The sequence below is a fragment of the Panulirus ornatus genome, chromosome 64 (genome assembly GCF_036320965.1).
Source record: "Panulirus ornatus isolate Po-2019 chromosome 64, ASM3632096v1, whole genome shotgun sequence".
Lineage (NCBI taxonomy): Eukaryota > Metazoa > Arthropoda > Malacostraca > Decapoda > Palinuridae > Panulirus > Panulirus ornatus.
The window spans coordinates 4,928,981-4,953,073 of NC_092287.1; the positions used below are offsets into that span (position 1 = coordinate 4,928,981).

General features: G+C 40.0%; 1 protein-coding gene across 10 annotated transcripts in view; it reads left to right on the plus strand.

The window, feature by feature from the left end:
* LOC139746253 (uncharacterized) overlaps positions 1-24,093 on the plus strand; it is a 91,764-nt gene that overhangs the window by 21,489 nt on the left and 46,182 nt on the right. For all 10 annotated transcript variants that reach the window (XM_071657261.1, XM_071657262.1, XM_071657263.1 and 7 more), the window contains exons 2-5: positions 4,201-4,376; positions 5,268-7,881; positions 13,859-13,941; positions 15,581-15,691. In XM_071657261.1, coding sequence (XP_071513362.1) covers positions 4,201-4,376; positions 5,268-7,881; positions 13,859-13,941; positions 15,581-15,691 — 2,984 coding nt within the window. The remainder of the gene's footprint in view (positions 1-4,200; positions 4,377-5,267; positions 7,882-13,858; positions 13,942-15,580; positions 15,692-24,093) is intronic.

A 24,093-nucleotide genomic window follows, 5' to 3' on the forward strand; every position in this document is an offset into this window, starting at 1 on the left:
GTCAACAATACAGTCACCCCCTTTCTTAATAAATTCCACTGCATATCCATCCAAACCTGCTGCCTTGCCAGCTTTCATCTTCCGCAAAGCTTTTACTACCTCTTCTCTGTTTACCAAATCATTTTCCCTAACCCTCTCACTTTGCACACCACCTCGACCAAAACACCCTATATCTGCCACTCTATCATCAAACACATTCAACAAACCTTCAAAATACTCACTCCATCTCCTTCTCACATCACCACTACTTGTTATCACCTCCCCATTTGCGCCCTTCACTGAAGTTCCAATTTGCTCCCTTGTCTTACGCACCTTATTTACCTCCTTCCAGAACATCTTTTTATTCTCCCTAAAATTTAATGATACTCTCTCACCCCAATTCTCATTTGCCCTTTTTTTCACCTCTTGCACCTTTCTCTTGACCTCCCGTCTCTTTCTTTTATACGTCTCCCACTCGACTGCATTTTTTCCCTGCAAAAATCGTCCAAATGCCTCTTCTCTTTCACTAATACTCTTACTTCTTCATCCCACCACTCACTACCCTTTCTAATCAACCCACCTCCCACTCTTCTCATGCCACAAGCATCTTTTGCGCAATCCATCACTGATTCCCTAAATATATATATATATATATATATATATATATATATATATATATATGTCATCCATCCACATTGTGGACCATGCCACAGCTGACCCTCTCGTTCTTCGGTACTGTCATCCACACAGTGGACTATACCACAGCTCAGGATCCCAACTGACCCTCTCATTCGTCGGTACTGTCTTCCACATTGTGGACTATGCCATAGCTGACCCTCTTGTTGGTCGGGACTGTCATCCGTCCACATTGTGGACCATGCCACAGCTGACCCTCTCGTTGGTCGGTACTGTCATCCACACAGTGGACTATACCACAGCACAGGATCCCAACTGACCCTCTCGTTCGTCGGTACTGTCATCCACATTGTGGACTATGCCACAGCTGACACTCTTGTTGGTCGGGACTGTCATCCATCCACACTGTGAACTATGCCACAGCTGACCCTCTCGTTGGTTGGTACTGTCATCCACATTGTGGAGTGTGCCACAGCACAGGATCACAGCTGACCCTCTCGTTGGTCGGGACTATGTCACCCACACTGCATGAACTGTACCACAGTCGAGGATCACCATTGAATGTATACGTAGATCAGGAAAGATCCCTTCGGCGCATCATCGGACACTCGAGTCTCTTTAAGAACAACATGACACCAAAGGTGGTAGTCATGTGACTTGGTGTGGTCACAAGGGAGGACTTGTGCTCAGTCAGGCAGATGTTGAAGTGGCGAGAGAAAGAGGAGAGATGTCGGGGAATGGTGACTCTCAGAGCGAGGATGGTTCCATGTACTGCTGGGTGAGCCCGACCTTTCATGGGTAAGGGAGGATGCCTGAGGCTTCGAGTCTCTTGTCTTCTACGGTGCCAGGTTCAGGGTGCTGTGCTATAAGCCATTTCCCGTAACGTTTTGAAAGGTAATTGAAAAAAAATCCTCTTTTAAGTATATTAAAATTCCTAAAGAGGAAAGTCTCCTATATAACAGTGGGAGCATTCAACGTGGGTTGTTCTTGGATAACAGTGAGAACGTTCATCGTGGGTTGTTCTTGGATAACAGTGAGAACGTTCAACGTGGTTTGTGCTTGGATAACAGTGAGAACGTTCGACTTGGGTTGTGCTTGGATAACAGTGAGAACGTTCAACGTGGGTTGTGCTTGGATAACAGTGAGAACGCTCAACGTGGGTTGTGCTTGGATAACAGTGAGAACGTTCAATGTGGGTTGTGCTTGGGTAACAGTGTGAACGTTCGACGTGGGTTGTGCTTGGATAACAGTGAGAACGTTCGACGTGGGTTGTGCTTGGATAACAGTGAGAACGTTCAACGTGGGTTGTGCTTGGATAACAGTGAGAACGTTCGACGTGGGTTGTGCTTGGATAACAGTGAGAACGTTCGACGTGGGTTGTGCTTGGATAACAGTGAGAACGTTCTGCGTGGGTTGTGCTTGGGTAACAGTGAGAACGTTTGACGTGGGTTGTGCTTGGGTAACAGTATGAATGTTTGACGTGGGTTGTTCTTGGGTAACAGTGAGAACGTTCAACGTGGGTTGTGCTTGGATAACAGTGAGAACGTTCGACGTGGGTTGTTCTTGGATAACAGTGAGAACGTTCGACATGGGTTGTGGTTGGATAACAGTGAGAACGTTCGACGTGGGTTGTGGTTGGATAACAGTGAGAACATTCAACGTGGGGTAGTTAGAAAAGATGTAAATTTTTTTTCTCCCTTTCCGGTTTTCAAGGAATAGTGAATGCCAGTTAATTAGAATGAAGACTGAGTTGCAGTGCACTTGGAAAGTAAAAGACTGATTCCCATGACCATTGTCTTTTTTTCCCATTGTATGAGACAGTGTATATATATATATATATATATATATATATATATATATAATTTTTTTTTTTTTGCTTTGTTGCTGTCTCCCGCGTTTGCGAGGTAGCGCAAGGAAACAGACGAAAGAAATGGCCCAACCCACCCCCATACACATGTATATACATACATCCACACACGCAAATATACATACCTACACAGCTTTCCATGGTTTACCGCAGACGCTTCACATGCCCTGATTCAATCCACTGACAGCACGTCAACCCCGGTATACCACATCGATCCAATTCACTCTATTCCTTGCCCTCCTTTCACCCTCCTGCATGTTCAGGCCCCGATCACACAAAATCTTTTTCACTCCATCTTTCCACCTCCAATTTGGTCTCCCACGTCTCCTCGTTCCCTCCACCTCTGACACATATATCCTCTTGGTCAATCTTTCCTCACTCATTCGCTCCATGTGCCCAATCCATTTCAAAACACCCTCTTCTGCTCTCTCAACCACGCTCTTTTTATTTCCACACATCTCTCTTACCCTTACGTTACTCGATCAAACCACCTCACACCACACATTGTCTTCAAACATCTCATTTCCAGCACATCCATCCTCCTGCGCACAACTCTATCCATACCCCATGCCTCGCAACCATACAACATTGTTGGAACCACTGTTCCTTCAAACATACCCATTTTTGCTTTCCAAGATAATGTTCTCGACTTCCACACATTCTTCAAGGCTCCCAGGATTTTCGCCCCCTCCCCCACCCTATGATCCACTTCCACTTCCATGGTTCCATCCGCTGCCAGATCCACTCCCAGATATCTAAAACACTTTACTTCCTCCAGTTTTTCTCCATTCAAATTTACCTCCCAACTGACTTGACCCTCAACCCTACTGTACCTAATTACCTTGCTCTTATTCACATTTACTCTTAACTTTCTTCTTTCACACACTACCAAACTCAGTCACCAGCTTCTGCAGTTTCTTCTGCAGTGGAAATGAGATGTTTGAGGACAATGTGTGGTGTGAGGTGGTTTGATCGAGTCAGTAATGTAAGGGTAAGAGAGATGTGTGGAAATAAAAGGAGCATGGTTGAGAGAGCAGAAGAGGGTGTTTTGAAATGGTTTGGGCACATGGAGAGAATGAGTGAGGAAAGATTGACCAAGAGGATATATGTGTCGGAGGTGGAGGGAACGAGGAGAAGTGGGAGACCAAATTGGAGGTGGAAAGATGGAGTGAAAAAGATTTTGTGTGATCGGGGCCTGAACATGCAGGAGGGTGAAAGGAGGGCAAGGAATAGAGTGAATTGGATCGATGTGGTATACCGGGGTTGACGTGCTGTCAGTGGATTGAATCAGGGCATGTGAAGCGTCTGGGGTAAACCATGGAAAGCTGTGTAGGTATGTATATTTGCGTGTGTGGACGTATGTATATACATGTGTATGGGGGTGGGTTGGGCCATTTCTTTCGTCTGTTTCCTTGCGCTACCTCGCAAATGCGGGAGACAGCGACAAAGCAAAAAAAGAAAAAATATATATATATATATATATATATATATATATATATATATATATTTTTTTTTTTTTTTTTTTTTTTATATACTTTGTATATGTTGATATGTATAGGTATGTATATTTGCGTGTGTGGACATGCATGTATATACATGTGTATGTGGGTGGGTTGGGCCATTCTTTCGTCTGTTTCCTTGCACTACCTCTCTAACGCAGGAGACAGCGACAAAGCAAATAAAAGTTAGCTATACATAGCAAATTTTCTTTGATTTAGAGGCTGGCTTGTATGAAGAGGGTATGGAGGTTGAGATGAAGAGAATGATGCTGCAAATGTTAGAGGAATCACGTAAGTCAGCTGAACAAGAGGAACATCAGCGGCAGCAGTTGAAGCAAGAAGAGGATCAGATCTTCAATGAAACCCTAAGCAGATCCTTCAGAAGTAACGCAAAGGTAATATCTTTTTTTTTTATTGTAATATTTGAGTGGCACTCATTTATGTGTAGATTTTTCCATAATATTTTTCTTTGTTTGGTTGGTGCTAAGGACGTGTCAAAGACTGTGTGTTCTTGTTCTTATTCTATATGGAGGCACCGGACAGGGAATGAAAAATTATGAAAGATGCTTTTCTCATTATGTCCACTAACTGGTAATGATCTATTTTCATTGCTGCATTTACAATGAATTCTACAGTCCACCATATTGATTTGTATCACATTTGTAACCCTGCAGTTATTCTTCATCCGTTCCTTTATACCTGTTTCTTTCACACGAGTATGCATGATTTTTCATCGTATGTCCCAATACTTTTTCTGTCATATTTAATGAATACATTGTTTTGAATTGAGTAGCTTCCATTGAGTATGATATAGAGACCTAGTTTAATACATGATTATGCCATTTTTTCAGGCTTAGAAAATTGAAGTTTAATTCTTAGAACCTTTTTTTTCTTCTTTTTTTTGAGCCCAGATGGGGGTTGCTGTTCACCCAAAAGGTTTTATCCCCTAATAGGTTGAGTTTCTTGAAGAATAGGGCTGCCATCAAATAATGACCTTCAAAAATGCATATTTTTTTTAATTAGGAGTTAATTATCAACTAATGGTGGTCAGTTATTCATAGTGGTTTTTGAGCCATCCACTAATGTTTCTTATGCTCTGTTTATAATTCATAACCCTTAACCCTTTTCATGACCTAATATTAATAAATAGTTTTATAATTTTTTCTTTGATCTGAATTTACTGTAAAATTTTGCATTGGGAATTTTGCAGGGGATGTGAATTTGCTTAAGCTTTCATTGTGTTTATTATTAATGTTTGATGCCTAACTGAAAATCTTTTTTTCTAGGAAAAACATGAAGGTGAAGTTGGTTCTAGCAAGCAGCATGGAAATGAAGAGAACTCTAGAGATTCAGATGTTGTGGCTATTCCCTTAGATGATGGTGACCCTGACTGTATCTCAGGTAGTGGCTCTGTCACTCCTGACTTTGATCATCTCTGCTCAGGGTCGCCAGAACTGATGATACCAAATGTGTCTCCTTCTATTCCTTCTTCAATAGATAGTTCAGCACCAGCTGAATCAGGCAGTTATCCTTTGAGGGGAAAGACAGGAGGCTCTTCAGCTAAACCTCACAGTTCAGAGGAAGACCTGTTTTGTGATTCAGAAGGCTCTGAAGTCTTGAAAACTGTAAATAGAGCTCCCAAAAACTTTCAACAAATTGGTGAGATAACTAACAGTGATGTACAAAAAAAAGCAACAAGGAAGAGTGGCTTAGTAGATATTGTCAAGAAAGATGGAGAAAAGCATGAGTCAGATAGTATTACAAGCAGTGCCGAGGATCAAGGGAATTTTATAAATAAATATCAAGGCTTAGAGTCAAGAAGACCATTAAGAAGACGTTCCAGTATAGAAATAGTTCCATCCCCAAGTTCCAAATCGGAAGAATGCAGTAAGAGACAGATTCAACATCACTCTCAGCCTCTCTTCTCAAGTAGTGATAGCAGAAATAGTTTAGGGGCAGAAATTGAGGAAGAGGATGGTGTACAGCTTATTTCACCTGTGGTTCGTCATAGGAGATCATTGGGAAGCTCCACTACATCTAATGATATCAAAAACAAAGGCACAAGCTTACAAGATGCAGAGGTATCCAATTCTTTGGAAGTTCAGGTAGTACAACAGACACCAGGGGCTACAGCTGAAGGTGATGAAAGTTTTTTGCTTCCTACCCCAAGTGCATCCCAGAGTAGTGACAGCAGATTCCAAGATCATGAGGTGCCATCTCCAATGGTAAGTGATCCATTGTCTGATGACCGTCAGAAAATTTTACAGAGTCAAAAAAGATCACAAAAAGAAGACCCCATTAGAAATGAAGGTGTTTTGCAGAGATCACAGGTGGATATTTGCTCAACTACAGATTTTAGTTCTAAACTTAATGATGAAGAGGAAAAAGAAAATATTTGTTCATATATGGCACTGTCAGAACATGAAAACCTAAGCTTTAACTATAAGAAAGACAGGAAAAGAAATATAAATGTGTTTTTTGTTGAAGAAACTCCTGATGTTCCTCTTAAGAGGAGGCGAATAGAGAAGACAGAAGTACCATCACAGGCTTATTTCAGAAAGATTAAGGAGTGTCCAAAAGATTGTGTTTTAAGAATTATGAACATGATTGATCATATGATGAGAAGAATAGAGAAGCATCAAGCTGAAAATATATATCATAAAATGAAATGGCCAGTACCCCTTACAGTAGATAAAAGGTTGAAGGACTCCATAGATCGTCCAAAAGTGCAGAGTAGAAGATACATAACAGAGTTGGAAACTGGTGTTGAGAATGAACAAATGCCAAGAACACCTAGGCTTGCAAATAAAGGTACTGAATCTTTTGAAAATGCCTCAGATGACTCTCTGCCTGATATTTGCCAGAATGATGGAAGTTGGATCGATACCCAAGAAAAGAAAAGAGGCAAAAAGAGAGGACTTCATTTAGGTTTAAGTCGTAAGCAGCCAAAATTAATGGCACTGCTGGAGGGGAAAGAAGGGATGCAGAGCAGTAACCAAAGTAATGAGAAAATCATTGTGTACGAATCTGATGATGATCCAGATGACTTTGAGATTTTTCCTTCTAATTCTACCAGACAGAAACCATCTGCTTGTGGTCAGTTGGAATTAGAAAGATATTCAACTCCAAAAAAAGACTCAAAAATGGAGTGCTCTGAAGTTTCATCCTCAAAGGTTTGTGATAATATTGGTGATAGAAATATTAAGGGAGTCAGCAACACGGAGAAAATTCAGATAGACAGTCAGATAAGTGAAGAGGGAAACCTGATTGATTTAGACAAAAGAGATACAATTGATGAGAATGAATTATATAGAAAGACAACAGATGAGAAGAGACAAATGACAGATTCACCTGAGCTGTCAGAAGTAATATCTAAAAACAAGCAGGGTACCTCTGCAGAAAGTAAAGTTACCAATCAGCCTCAGAGAAGATCATTTATGCTTACATCAGATGATAGTGATGATCAGAGTAAAGCTTCTGGTGTTGCTGCATCTAGTACTTACTCAGTTCAGAAATTAGGCACAACCAAGCTTCAAGGTTTTGTCTCGAACATGCAAAGATCCACTGAGCAACTGAGGCAACAGCACACAGGAATGCTAAGGAAGTTAGAGAATTGTGCTTCTGGAAAGCAGTCACTCCCTGCTGTTAAACGAGATAACTCAGGAAGAAAAATTAATGACCTCACGCATGTAAGTTCATCTGGAAGAGAGAGTTTTGAATCCCTGGCAGGACCAAGCAGTAGTGCTGACATTTGTATTGTAGATGACAATTCTTCAACTGGCGCTGTTAGTGTTGAGTCAGCCAAACATGTGGATAAGAATCCTAGAAGAAACAAAACTAATCGAGACCCTATACGTCCTGCACCTCTCAAATTGAAGAAGAATCGCATGGGGAACAAACGTAAGCATTATATCCTTTTAAAAAGATGTTTTAGATTAATTATGTAGAGCGGGTTTATTTATGGAAGATAGAGTATATTAGAATTAATGTGAGCTCAGTTAGTTTTTGCCTTTAATGAAACGCTTGATGCTGGATAGAGTGCAAAACTATGATTGGACTACATCCTCTCTATACCTCCACCTGCAATGAAGTACCTGTTTTCACTTTATCAGGTTTAGCCATAGGTATAGTAATGACTGCATTTGTAAGGATGGTTTATGCACATTTTTTTTATAGAGTCATGGCATATCTTTACCAGCATCCATACTGAAGTATTACAGCACATTCATGCTCCCATTTTCCATTTTAGTAAGACTTGAAAGGATTGAATATCTAATCTTTCAATAGTCAGTGATATAGCATGGCCAAGGCATGCCCAATAAAGGTCATCTTGATTGAAAGGAAAAAAGTAGGAGAAAAAGAATGGAGAAATTATTCAAGACTCTGTAAATGTTTGTAGATTTGACCCTCTTAAGGAGAAAGGTTATATGGAAGGGTAAAGACAAATGGAGTATAACTGTTTAAGGAGTGAATGAGCTGTCATAATAGTCAGACCTCGAGTGGCCAATCTCCACTCAGAAACTGGAAAGCAGCAGCCAGATGTATACCTTTGGTCCAAGCCATAGTGGCAGGGACATACAGGTAGCTAATAGGAAGAGTGGACTAAATAATATCTGTATCTCGGAAAGCAAAAATGGGTATGTTTGAGGGAATAGTGGTTCCAACAATGCTGTATGGTTGCGAGGCGTGGGCTATGGATAGAGATGTGCGCAGGAGGATGGATGTGCTGGAAATGAGATGTTTGAGGACAATGTGTGGTGTGAGGTGGTTTGATCGAGTAAGTAACGTAAGGGTAAGAGAGATGTGTGGAAATAAAAAGAGCGTGGTCGAGAGAGCAGAAGAGGGTGTTTTGAAATGGTTTGGGCACATGGAGAGAATGAGTGAGGAGAGATTGACCAAGAGGATATATGTGTCGGAGGTGGAGGGAACGAGGAGAAGAGGGAGACCAAATTGGAGGTGGAAAGATGGAGTGAAAAAGATTTTGTGTGATCGGGGCCTGAACATGCAGGAGGGTGAAAGGAGGGCAAGAAATAGAGTGAATTGGAGTCATGTGGTATACAGGGGTTGACGTGCTGTCAGTGGATTGAAGCAAGGCATGTGAAGCGTCTGGGGTAAACCAACAGAGGGAGAGTAGAAAAACTGCAGTATACAATAGGGATGGTTGAAGATAGGTGATACCTGGAGTATTAATGAGATGGAAGGCTTTTGATTTTACTTGCATAATTAGGGAGGCAAAGAGGCAAATTGTACAAAGGCAAAGGGGATAAGAGTGAGTGCTCAAATTACAGAGGTATAAGTTTGTTGAGTATTCCTGGTAAATTATATGGGAGGGTATTAATTGAGAGGGTGAAGGCATGTACAGAGCATCAGATTGGGGAAGAGCAGTGTGGTTTCAGAAGTGGTAGAGGATGTGTGGATCAGGTGTTTGCTTTGAAGAATGTATGTGAGAAATACTTAGAAAAGCAAATGGATTTGTATGTAGCATTTATGGATCTGGAGAAGGCATATGATAGAGTTGATAGAGATGCTCTGTGGAAGGTATTTAGAATATATGGTGTGGGAGGAAAGTTGTTAGAAGCAGTGAAAAGTTTTTATCGAGGATGTAAGGCATGTGTACGTGTAGGAAGAGAGGAAAGTGATTGGTTCTCAGTGAATGTAGGTTTGCGGCAGGGGTGTGTGATGTCTCCATGGTTGTTTAATTTGTTTATGGATGGGGTTGTTAGGGAGGTAAATGCAAGAGTTTTGGAAAGAGGGGCAAGTATGAAGTCTGTTGGGGATGAGAGAGCTTGGGAAGTGAGTCAGTTGTTGTTCGCTGATGACACAGCGCTGGTGGCTGATTCATGTGTGAAACTGCAGAAGCTGGTGACTGAGTTTGGTAAAGTGTGTGGAAGAAGAAAGTTAAGAGTAAATGTGAATAAGAGCAAGGTTATTAGGTACAGTAGGGTTGAGGGTCAAGTCAATTGGGAGGTGAGTTTGAATGGAGAAAAACTGGAGGAAGTGAAGTGTTTTAGATATCTGGGAGTGGATCTGGCAGCGGATGGAACCATGGAAGCGGAAGTGGATCATAGGGTGGGGGAGGGGGCGAAAATTCTGGGGGCCTTGAAGAATGTGTGGAAGTCGAGAACATTATCTCGGAAAGCAAAAATGGGTATGTTTGAAGGAATAGTGGTTCCAACAATGTTGTATGGTTGCGAGGCATGGGATATGGATAGAGTTGTGCGCAGGAGGATGGATGTGCTGGAAATGAGATGTTTGAGGACAATGTGTGGTGTGAGGTGGTTTGATCGAGTGAGTAACGTAAGGGTAAGAGAGATGTGTGGAAATAAAAAGAGCGTGGTTGAGAGAGCAGAAGAGGGTGTTTTGAAGTGGTTTGGGCACATGGAGAGGATGAGTGAGGAAAGATTGACCAAGAGGATATATGTGTCGGAGGTGGAGGGAACAAGGAGAAGAGGGAGACCAAATTGGAGGTGGAAAGATGGAGTGAAAAAGATTTTGTGTGATCGGGGCCTGAACATGCAGGAGGGTGAAAGGAGGGCAAGGAATAGAGTGAATTGGAGCGATGTGGTATACCGGGGCTGACGTGCTGTCAGTGGATTGAATCGGGGCATGTGAAGTGTCTGGGGTAAACCATGGAAAGCTGTGTAGGTATGTATATTTGCGTGTGTGGACGTATGTATATACATGTGTGTGGGGGGGGTTGGGCCATTTCTTTCATCTGTTTCCTTGCGCTACCTCGCAAACGCGGGAGACAGCGACAAAGTATAAAAAAAAAATTAGGGAGGTGAAGGAAGAACCACTCCAGATATGTGAGCAACAGTACATACTAGGGTAAATAAAACCCATGTAGACATGAATAGCTGCTCACAAGAAAAGATATTTACCGCACCAATATAACACACCCAGTTTTTTGGAAGAAAACTTTGTGATGTTGAATATGTGTGGGGGTCCAGAATAGAATGGATGATATGGTTATATCCAGCATAACTTGATTATGTTTCTCAGGTTGTGCAAAGGTCTTGAGGGAAGTGAAAAATTAGGAGGATGGCATCAACTTATAAGGGAACCTAAAGAGATTCCAAAGTTAGTCTGACACATGGTTGATGAAACTCATTCCGAACAAATGTAAAGTAATGAGAATGGGACAGAGTGTAAGGAGACCTCAACATGATTATTGTCTAGCAGGAAATAAGCTTCAGGATTCTGTGAGTGAGAAGGACTTGGGAGTTGACATCGTCCCTAACCTGTTCCCGTAAGCTCGCATTAGGAGACTAGGTAACGAGATAAATTTTGTGCTGGCAAATATTAGAACAGCTTTCTAGTATATGGATAATGTAATAGTAATTTGTTCCTGTGCTACATAAGCAAAAACTAAAATATGCCTCTCAAGTTTGGTCACTGCACCTGAAAAAGTACAGAGTTAATAGAGGTCTAGAGGAGTCCATCACAGATGGAACCAAAATCAAAAGAGCTGAGTTACTGAGAAGTGCTAGAGGCACCTTTGGTAGGGATAAGAGTGAAGGGTGATCTATTCACACCCTTTAAGTTTTTAAAACAGATTAATGACAGACTATGAACAGATATTCAAGATATGTAGGGATAGAGCAACCAGGAGACACATCATGAAATTAAGCAAGAAGCATTTAAAAAAGAAATGTAAAGAAGTACTTTTATAGTATATATGATTGGTGGATGAATGAAATAGAATAACTGAGGACATGGTTAATGCAAACAGCATAGATTGGTAGAAAAAGTTGTGTGATAGTAAAGAATGTTCAAGAGATAAGGCCCCACTTGTGTAAAACTCCCTCCCTATACAGTACAAATGCTTAATTACATGGTTTATTTTTATATGTATTTTTGATTAGACAGGTGTAAGCAAGTAGCTCCTAAAAGAGATATAGCATGTTAACACACAAATTTAACATTTGCCTAGGTCCAAAATGGGAGAGTAAATATTTTTAGAGTGAGGAAGAGGACAAACATAAGAGGGGAAGTAAGTAGAAGTGTGTAAAAAGGAATCGTCAACATGAGTGAATAGGGTTATCGTGCATAGAAATTAGTAGCCAAACACCAGTGTACCCATGGAATATGTGTACAATTTTTAAGAGGGATTTATCCACAGCATTGTTTTTCATTTTGATCAAGGAAAAATGTAGGCAACATGTGATGTTCACTGGAACCACAATCTTTTCCATTCATTCTTCTTGCTTCTTTCTTAAGTAAAACAAAAAACTTTAATAAGAATTTTATAACAACACTTAGCTGAGCTTATGTTAAAAGAGGTCCATTTATAGATTATGAACATCTAGGCTACCGTGTTGTTGTTTTTTTTTTCACCTTTCACAGGCTTGGGACTATTGGTTGAAAAGCATTGATCTACAGGGACTTATAAGTGCAGATGAGGTGAAGAATGAGATTTGTGGTGGCTAGGTATGTGTGTGTATTTGGGCAGAAAATGTTTGAAGAGATTTATATTATTATAATTATAATTTTTATTATTATCATACTTGATCGCTGTTTCCTGCCTCAGCGAGGTAGCACCAGGAAACAGATGAAGATAGCTGATAATATATTGAGTTGTTTGATGAAACTTTTGTGAGTGTGATGTCCTGCTAGATGAATTGAGGAGAGACTTTCCAATGTGCATTCTGTTTTTTCAGTGTTCATACTAGAGTGTAAATTTTGTAACAAAAAAAAATTAGATAGCTTTAAAAAGCGACATAATGAATCATAGGAAGTGACTGGAAAAAAATTCTGATATTCCAATATTCTATTAGCAGCTCCCTTCATAGATATAATTAATTCATTTGCTGTTACTTCTGTAACTGCTCGACTTTTCTTTAGGTTCAGATTAGTTCCAGACTGCATCATGGTAAAGTGAGGCATACACAGATGCATGAGTTGATGTGCCATTGATATACATCAGTCTCATATCAACGGGGATACACTCCAGGAGTTCTATCGTTTGAGCAGTCTGCTATGTGAGTCACTGAGACCCATATTATAAGGAAGGTACTATTCCTGATACGAAATTTGTCTCTCCTGACAAAGCTAAGCTGATAGTGAGGAGGGCTATGCTGACCTGGAACAATTTAGAGGACTGTGAAAGTAAAGGAAACTTTTAAAAATCAATAAAACTTTTGAAAAATCTTGCCTAACTAACATTGCATAGGCCTGTGCTGTTTTAGGAAAATTTACGGTACCATAATTGTGAGTGAAACACTTTTTAAAATCAACAAATCCTATGAAATTTTTCCTGAGCTGATGGTGGGGAGGGCTGTGATGATTTAAGGAATTGCAAGGTACCGAAAAAGTAAGGAAAATACTAAAGAACAACAGTACCAGTATAAAACTGTACCTACTTCTCAAAGAAAGCTAGATTTAGTTTTTTTTTTGCAATTTGGGTAGATCAGTATGAGAAACAGATTCCTTGAAGCTCAGATATGATCTGTGGAAAGGCTTCCAGTGTGAATCATTGACAGAATTAGTAATTACACTTTTTCAACCTTTACAGGGGTGAAAAGGGGGAATGAATTCCTGTTTTTCCGATATATTATCAAGTGTGATGTGTCATAATTGTTGTTTACATATTTTTATAGATTACATTCGCTAGTGCATAGTAAGGGGAAGGATGTGTATGGGACATGTGAAGTGGTCAGGGTAAACAGCAGGATCGTCTTTGGTGCTGGGCTGTGGATGGCAGGTGCTAGTCTCAGTACATTATACTTGATACCTAGGGACTGGATGCGTACAAGTGAGGCCATTATTTGCTTCTTATGGAGCCTAACTAAGATGGGAAAAGCAATTAGGTATAGAAGAGAATTGAAAGGATACCTGTATGTCATTCATTAATTTTTTTTATTAATATTGTTGACAGGTGAAACTGAAACCTCTGGCAACCAATTGAAATCTGAAATTGGAGCTGAACGAATTACATCCAGTGAGGGATTAACAGTCCAGGTGAAGTCCTATAGTGTTAATTGTATTTTATGTGAGCTGTATATCCTCTTCTCACTGAACTCCACTCCACTTCACGAGTGAAAATTTGCCTTTGACAAGGCTGTATTATTGGAAATACAGTCTCGTCAAAGAACTTTTCGCTCCAAAGGAGTCCAGATTTCCCTGCTAGTGGAAGTAGTGCAGCCTTGGGCTTCAGGAGCCTTTGGGAAGAGATTTGAGGTAATGCCAGTTGTCTTTGAAAGAGGTCCTGGGATGATTATAGATAAGTGAATAGCATGAATATTCTTGTATTCAGCTTTTATGTTCATTTTCTTTACATATGTGAAAATAAACTATGGAACAATCTGTGGGTTTTGGCTGTAGATGTTAGGGCCGAGTTTCAGTGCATTATGGACAATAGCTAGATAGTGGATGTTTGTACTTGAAGCCGATGTTTATATGTTCTTGTCACTCTCAGTAAGGCAGGATAAGCTTTTTTTGTATAACCCCTTATAATGGTCTTAGGTAGTAGTTGGTAGGTAGCTACTAACCAGAAAGGTTTAAAACTGGTACCTCTCATCTGGTTATCAGGAGGGTTAGTGATTGGTGAGCACTGAAGAATGTGTGAAAAGATTAGTTTTGAGAGCATAGTAGCTCTAACATTATATGGCTGCAAGGCTTGGCTATAGATAAGACTGTGCAGAGAGGGTAGGTGCGATGGAAATCAAATGTTTGAGGTCAATATGTGGTGTGAGGTGGTTGTATTAAGTTATGAAAGTATAAAAGATGTATTAATAAAAAGAGTGTGGTTGAGAGAGCTGAAGAGGTTTGGACATGTGGAGGGAATGATTGAGGAAAGTTTAACAAAGAGGATGTATATGTCAGAAATAGAGGGAACAAGGAGAATGGAAAACTCAGATTGGAGAAGGAAGGATAGGGTGAAAAAGATTTTAGGTGATTGAGGCCTGAACATGCAGGAGGGTGACAGGCTTTTGGAGGAGAGATCATGATATGGATGAGAAGAGGGTTGTGAATGTGAGTGAGCTTGGAAAAGTGGCTTATTTGAAGAGATTAAGTGTAGAAAACCAATTTTGGAAGTATATGAAGCTAGGGAAGTGGTTGAGAAATGGGAGGTATTTAGGGAAGCAGTGTTGATATGTATATTCAAGACGTCTGGTAGGTGGGCACTTCCATCTACAACTAATTAACCTCTTCCCATCCTGTTTGCCTTACTATTTCAGTGAAAACTCCTTACTGCTTTGAGTAGCTTTCACCCATGTCATGTATTTATAGTGCCTTCCTTAAGGCATCTCTATCAACTGTTTCAAATGCTTTCTGTAGATCCTTTAGTGCCCTGTATAGATCCTCTTTCTTTTAAGTATTTTTCACATAGTTCTTCAGAACACACACCTGGTTGATATCCTCTACCACTCTTAAAGCCACACTGCTCTATTCATGCTACCACCCTCTTTGTTACCATTCTTCCATTCGACTTACCAGGTATGCTCTGTATACAACAGTATTATTATCATAAATTCGCTAGTGTTAAGAGCCCAGAATGATGACTCCCAAAATCAATTTTGTGACATCCATCAGTGTCATTAAATATACATGCATTCCATCTCCAGACCATATATTTATTGATTGTTTACTCCATCAGGAGTTCAGTGATGTAGAGCAAATAGATAACAGCATTGAGAAGGAAGATGATGGTGAAGAAATGGTATCTTGCCCTCTCTGCCAAAAATTCTTTCCTGCAGAAATGATAGAGGTAAGTAGTAGTCTTACTCCTCAAGCTCAGAATTAATCTTTGATATTGCATGGCATGGCAAAATTTATCATGAATGTTGTGTGCAGTGTGTTTCTGTGTACAAAGTTTATTTTCATATTTCAGTGAAATATAACTACTTTATATTGGAGCTAATTTTCTGTAATATTATAAGCTTATTACATTTGTGTAATTAATTACAATTTTTACAGGACAAGAAGGGAGCTCAACATTCTTGGGGCCCTGTTTTCTTGAAATTACCATGATACACTTTGTTACCTTGATTATGCAGTCAGCATTTACAAATTGATCACTTAGTTATTCTATTCATTCACAATTTATATGAAGATATTTATATAATTTCTAACAAATTTCTTGTTATGGCCTCTGATTGCTGTCTTTGCATCTTCAAAGGATTTTTTTTCCCAGTCACAGACAATCCAAACCAAGGCCAGCCCTTAATTGAGATTGAAAAGAAAAGGCAAGGGAAAGTATATACAAATTTTGGAGGAAGTGAAAAAACTGACTTGAAATGTGCCAGGTCTTAGTTATTGGGAGACATGAGAAGGCAGAGAGTTCCAAAGCCTCGATGTGTAAGGAAAGAAGTTGTCAAAACAGCCCTCCCTTGAGTTGCCAATGGCCACACAGTAATCATGTGACACAGCAGCTTGCCAAGTATTGCATTGTCTAGCCCTTGGGAGCAAAAACCAAAGTAATACCAATAGAAGAGGGAAAGTGAACCAACATTACAGCTTAGGGCAAGAGAGTCAAATTTGGAAGTTATCCTGGGACAGTTATAAGTCAGACCGCTCTTGACTCGACTCTGTCAAGTAAGGATGCAGCGCTAGAACCACCCCAGATGTGAGAGCAATACTTCATACTAGGACAAATCATTCCTTTGTTTAGATGGAGCAATTGTTCAGAAGAAAAGAAGTTTCAACATCGATACAGGATACCCAGTTTCTTAGAGGCAGACTTAGCTATTCCTAATATGTGGGGTTTCCAAGAAAGAGTAGATGTTCCAGTGATACCAAGTATGTTCAGGGGGTCAAGAGATGGAATTACAGAACCATCAAAGGAGAGACGAAATATGTGGGGAGTTTTCTATAGAGAGATGGATAGAAACTGGGTCTTGGAGGCATTAAAATTAACAAGATTTTGCCTAACTCAAAGAGATATCCTGTCCAAGTCTAAGTTTCTTGAGGAAGCTGCAGGTTGAGAGAGAAGAGGGAGCAATATTGATAAGATGCAGATCAAGTGAGAGAAGAGGGAGCAATATTGAAAGATGTGGATGAATGCAGTGATGAGTCATCAGCATATGAGTGCATTGAATGTGTGGAGAGGAAATCATTGGAAAAAAGGATAAAAAGTGTAGGGGACAGGACAGAACCTTGAGGGACACTGCTGATGATAGAGAAAAGGGTGAAGGCTGATAGATCAACAACCACAGAGATAGATCAACTGGAGAGGAAGCTTGATATGAAGGAGCAAAGTGAGGGAGGGGAGCCTTGAGTTGAGAACCCGATGCCACACCCTGTCAAAAGCTTTGGATATGTCAAGGGCAACTACACTTGACTCTCCAAAATCTTTTGGGGATGATGACCAGACATTAGTAAGATAGGAAAGAATATCACCAGTGGATCTCACCTTATGGAAGCCATACTGGTGATCAGAGAGAAAACTTTGATTTTTGAGGTGTTTAAGGATATGGGAGTTGAGGAGGGATTCAAAGATTTTGAAAGTGTTAAATGTCAAAGAAAGTAATAGGATGATAGTTTGAGGGGTCAGAATTGTCACCCTTAGGGATGGGATGTATCAGTGTATGCTTCCAAGGAGAAGGAAAAGTATTGCTTTTTAAACAGAAACGGAACAGACGAACAAGCACAGGTGCAAGTTCAGAGACACACTCTTTCAGTACATGGGAATGGATGCCATCAGAACCATAAAACTTGCTTGTTCCCAGAGAAAGATGTGCTTTTTAGACAGTCCGAAAAGAGATTACGGGAAGGGGCATAGGACTATTAAGAGTAGCATCAGGGGGTGAAGGAATGTTAGAGTCCTCCAAGATGGAGTTAAAGGAGAAATGGGAACCAAAGAGAGTTGTTTTGTCTATGGGAGAGACAGCTATTGTACTGTCAGAACAGAAAAATGAAGGAAAGGTAGAGCATTGGAAGTTGTTAGAGATGCCCTTAGCTAAAGACCAGAAAGACCTATCACTGGGCATAGAAGAGATTATCGCACTTTCTTTGAATAAAGGAACCCTTTGCCTCACAGATAACATGCTTGCAGTGATTATGGGCAGTGATAAAAGCTGAATGAGAGCTAGAGGAAGGAGAGATTTTCCAAGCCCAAAATGCCTGATCCCTTCCCTGAATGGCCTCAGAACAGGAACAGTTGGACAATGGATTGGGTGAAGAAATCGTCATGGAAGAAGAGGGGATAAGAACTTCCATTCCCACAAGAATAACCTCTGCTATGTGTTTGGCAGACAGAAGCATCACCACATAAGAGAGAGTAACTTACTCAAGGAAAGTCAGAAAAGAAGTTACGTAAGTTATTCCAATCAGCTTTGTTGAGGTGCCAATATTTACGCTTAGAAGGGGAGGGTGCGATGTCATTATGTTTACTGTCATCTTCATCAAACTGGTTTAGAAATCTGAAGTAAGTGATCAAATCACCCCTTACTTTTCTCTTTGTCATGTTATAAAGATTTATGGACTGTAATCACTTACTGTAACTCAGCTGTCATAATTCTAATATTCTCTATGGGCTTTCTTAGCTTTTTGTGGTAATTAAAGTACATTGGCTGCATTGAGAAGGATCTTTTGGTTTTGGCATGATATATGGTGTAATTAGTTTGCTGAACTTATTATTTTTTATATTTAAGTGTAATTCTAATATTTGCCTGCAGACAGTTTGTCTCTTGAGAAATTATCTTGAGGTGGATCTCTGGTTTCAGTTTAGTTACAGTTTGTTCTCCCAAGTCCTCAAACAGGTTCCTTGTCTTATATCCAGCTAGATACTATTCTTATTGAGGCCCATTTTCATTGTGCCCTATCCTCATTACTTTATATTTATCTTTGGTTCATTTCTCAACAAAGTGCATAGCTCCCCTTGTTTACTGTTGCAGTTCTCATCATTCATTACTTCCTCATGACCTTGGCATCATCCAAAAACATTCACATCTAAGTCTGTTCTTTTTGGCTAATCATTTACTTAGATCAAGAAGAGCAATTGTCCCAGAACCATGCATTTTAGTGTGTCACAGGTGTACCCAACATATTCCTAAAGAGCTCCTCTGAAATGCTTCCTTTGTTTCCACTGAGGTAATTTCTCTCCATCAACAAAGTCTGTCCCTAATTCTTGCCTGACATTACAGATTGTATAACAGCCTCCTACTCAGTAAACTTTTATATGCTCTCTGACAGTGCCTGTATACACAATCCACCCATCCCTCTCTTTTGCCAAAAACGAAGAAGATTCTCTTGAAAAAGTCTAAAGATTTGTATCTTATGACCTTCTTTTCTTAAATTCGTGCTGTCTCTTACTTAGATAGTTTCTTCTTTACATGTAATCATCCACTTTGGTTTCTCATTATCTTTTATAGTATTTTACAGGCCACACTTCTCAGAGAGAGTGGTCTTTAGTTTGATACAATTTCCTGATCTTTCATAAATGTAGGATTATAACCTGCCCTCTTCCACTCCCTTGGTACTTGCTTTTTTTTTTTTTTTTTTTCATACTTGATCACTGTTTCCTATGTTAGCAAGGTAGTGCCAGGAACCAGATGAAGAAAGACATATACACACACATACTTCCCACATATTCCCTGCGTGTCGTAGAAGGCGACTAAGAGGGGAAAGGGGGGGGGCTGGAAATCCTCCCCCTCTTGTTTTTAATTTTCCAAAAGGAGGAACAGGGAAGGGGGCCAAGTGAGGATTTCCCTCAAAGGCTAAGTCCTCTGTTCTTAACGCTACCTCGCCAACGCGGGAGATGGTGAATAGTATGAAAAAAAATATATATATGCACATATACACACTCACACACATATATATATATATATATATGTATATATACGTATACACACATACTCATATATATACATACTTACATACATACACATTATCCCTGGGGTTAGGGAAGAAAGAATACTTCCTACGTATTCCCTGCGTGTTGTAGGTGACTAAAAGGGGAAGGAGCAGGGGGCTGGAAATCCTTCCCTTCCTTTTTTAATTTTCCCTAAGAAGGGACAGAGAAGGGGGCCGAGTTAGGATATTCCCTCTAACTCTTAGTCCTCTGTTCTTGGCACTGCCTTGCTAATGTGTGAAATGGTGAATGTGTATGAAAAAACATACATATATACATATGTACATATTCATACTTTTTTAGGTTGCCATCATCCATTCTCAACACCACCCCACCCCACAGGAAACCACAAATGCATGAATTGTCGTATTTCATATGTTGCTAGATAAATGAAACAATATTCAAAACTGTCCGTTAAATGTTTGTGTGTATTTACTTAATGGTTTACCAGTTTTTACTGTATGACGAGTGAGTTTTCCCCTCATAGGGGCCTTCTTTTGAACTTTCTATACCTTCAAGAGGCCTTTTAAACCTTTGTAAGCTGTAGACATATACTGTCACCATAGTTTCATTATTCCAGCCATCCACCCCCATTTTACTGAACCTGTACTCTACTTCTTTACATCCTTTCTAACACTCTTTTTGCCACATTTCTTGTCATGGCTTTTGGTTTTTTAGTACTCCATACCTCAGTTTCTGCTACCACAGAAATTTTCGAGTTTTGGTTAGTTTCTAAGATTATATCTCCTCCCTTAGTCAGCTCTAATTTTATCCATATTTACAATATAATCATAGTTAAGCATTACATGATCACTTTTTCCAGTTGATAATCCTTCTGCTGTGTGGATCAGATGTAGTAGTAATGTTTATGTATTAGTCCTTCTCTCAGTGTGTTCATTGACACGCTGGTATAGGAAATTTTCCTGTGTACACTCTACAAACTTGTTCTCTGTGAAAATCAGGTTCTCTCAAGGCTATCTCTTTATAAGTGAAATCCCTCATTATTAGTCGTTTTACATCTTAGAGAAGTGCATGTTTTACTGCTTTGTGTGGCATCATGATTATTTCCTCATTGTTATTGTATATACTTTTGGTTCCATAACAATGCTTGAAGGATTGTATTGAATCAACAAGCAATTCTTTCCTAGGGTTACTTTACCCATTTTGTATTATATGAATGGGCTATCTTCCACTATTCCTGAAACTTAAGGCTCTCTGTCTTTTCTCTCCCTCCTGGTCTGCCAGTGAAGTTGGTGCCCACTAGTGAGCAGTGGCAACTACATAAGGTGCCAGCATACCACATGAGACTACATCAGTAGCAGTTTAGGTATTGCATGAGGTGGGGGTATTTTGTGCTCCCCACTTATGCCCAGGATTTCTTTTTTCTTCCCTCTTTATGGCTGGAAATACTCACCTAGCAAGTGACAGTATAGCTTCTATAGTAGGTCTTTACAAGAGAAATGAGCTATTTCAAGAAATTTCTAATATTAACGGTGAGCTTGAGATCAGTACAACAATGGGTGAAGAAACTTAATGGTAATAGTGGCACTGCTATACTGACCCTCATGAAATGCTCTGGGAAGGCCATAAAAACCTCTTGATCTTAAACATCAAGTGGATGCAGATCCATGCTTGAGTGCAAAAGATTTGAAAAAGAATAAAAAGATGGCATAATACCATCTTTTATTTTCGACCAAAATATGATAGAGTTGATAGAGATGCTCTGTGGAAGGTATTAAGAATATATGGTGTGGGAGGCAAGTTGTTAGAAGCAGTGAAAAGTTTTTATCGAGGATGTAAGGCATGTGTACGTGTAGGAAGAGAGGAAAGTGATTGGTTCTCAGTGAATGTAGGTTTGCGGCAGGGGTGTGTGATGTCTCCATGGTTGTTTAATTTGTTTATGGATGGGGTTGTTAGGGAGGTGAATGCAAGAGTTTTGGAAAGAGGGGCAAGTATGCAGTCTGTTGTGGATGAGAGAGCTTGGGAAGTGAGTCAGTTGTTGTTCGCTGATGATACAGCGCTGGTGGCTGATTCATGTAAGAAACTGCAGAAGCTGGTGACTGAGTTTGGTAAAGTGTGTGAAAGAAGAAAGTTAAGAGTAAATGTGAATAAGAGCAAGGTTATTAGGTACAGTAGGGTTGAGGGTCAAGCCAATTGGGAGGTAAGTTTGAATGGAGAAAAGCTGGAGGAAGTGAAGTGTTTTAGATATCTGGGAGTGGATCTGGCAGCGGATGGAACCATGGAAACGGAAGTGAATCATAGGGTAGGGGAGGGGGCGAAAATTCTGGGAGCCTTGAAGAATGTTTGGAAGTCAAGAACATTATCTCGGAAAGCAAAAATGAGTATGTTTGAAGGAATAGTGGTTCCAACAATGTTGTATGGTTGTGAGGTGTGGGCTATGGATAGAGTTGTGCGCAGGAGGGTGGATGTGCTGGAAATGAGATCTTTGAGGACAATATGTGGTGTGAGGTGGTTTGATCGAGTAAGTAATGTAAGGGTGAGAGAGATGTGTGGAAATAAAGAGTGTGGTTGAGAGAGCAGAAGAGGGTGTTTTGAAATGGTTTGGTCACATGGAGAGAATGAGTGGGGAAAGATTGACCAAGAGGATATATGTGTCAGAGGTGGAGGGAACGAGGAGGAGTGGGAGACCAAATTGGAGGTGGAAAGATGGAGTGAAAAAGATTTTGAGTGATCGGAGCCTGAACATGCAGGAGGGTGAAAGGCATGCAAGGAATAGAGTGAATTGGAACGATGTGGTGTACCGGGGTCGACGTGCTGTCAATGGATTGAACCAGGGCAAGTGAAGCGTCTGGGGTAAACCATGCAAAGTGTGTGGGGCCTGGATGTGGAAAGGGAGCTGTGGTTTCGGTGCATTATTACATGACAGCTAGAGACTGAGTGTGAACGAATGGGGCCTTTGGTGTTTTTCCTAGCGCTACCTCGCACACGTGAGGGGGGAGGGGGTTGTTATTCCATGTGTGGCGAGATGGCGATGGGAACAAATAAAGGCAGACAGTATGAATTATGTACATGTGTGTATATGTATATGTCTGTGTGTGTATATATATGTGTACATTGAGATGTATAGGTATGTATATTGTGCGTGTGTGGACATGTATGTATATACATGTATGGACATGTATGTATATACATGTGTATGTGGGCGGGTTGGGCCATTCTTTCGTCTGTTTCCTTGCGCTACCTCGCTAACACGGGAGACAGCGATAAAGCAAAATAAATAAATAAATAAATAATTTTCGACCAGAATTTTTTCATTTTTCCAAAAATATCCTTCGAATGTTATGTAGATAGAGGTAATATATGATGCATGTTAGCATTCAGATTTATATTTTGTATAACAAAAGGGGATTTTTAGATTATTTAGCATATTTGCCATTAATGGGAGAACAGTTTTTCACATATTTCCTGTATTTTTGTATGTAAATCATTTTTGTCTCCATTATGGATTGCCAGATTTAGAACCTGTATCTCTTGCTGATACATAAAGATTGATAGAAAAAAGTCAAATTAGCGATTTCACGTATGGTGGAGAATTGACACCATAGGAACTAGCCTGAAATTTGATTATGTACTGATTGATTAAATGTGTTATTTGAGACTTCCAGTCTATAAGCCAGTAATCGAAAAACCATTGAACTTCAATTCACACAACTAAGATTTGCACAATTTCTTCCCCTTTTTGCACAAAATATTGCAACATTATTGTACAAACAGGACTGAAGAACTGTGTGATTACCTATTTGTACTGTACAGTGAGGAAGTTTTATATTCTTGGGGACCTATCTTTTGAACATTCACCGCTATCATACCACTTCTTAGATTTATGCATGCTGTCCTCATTTATTTTTCTTTATTCATCCACCACCCTTATATTATAAAAGTATGTCGACATCTGTTTTAACAAGTTTCGTACTTAATTTCATGCCATGCCCTCTGGTTGCTTTATCCCTACACTTTTCAGAGAGCTCGTCATTTTGTGCATCACCTATCTATCTATTTGTCTATGTCTCTGATGCCTATTCCCTCCAGGAACTTCCTCAAGGGGATGACCACAGAAAAAGTCTCCATAACTGGTGAACTTCATTGCTGCTTCTTAGCCTTTTAGTGCCTCACCTTAACAGTCCAGTGGTAGAGGGCAACTCTAGTGCAGTGTTTCCAGAGGCTCCTACCTGATGGTCTAACAAACATCTGGTGCTAATGTTCCAACGTTTTACTTCTACATGTCTGATGTTCCTACCTATTACTTATATCTGTTGCTCCTACCATTTTGCCAAAAGGCTGAGCTAGCACATAGCACT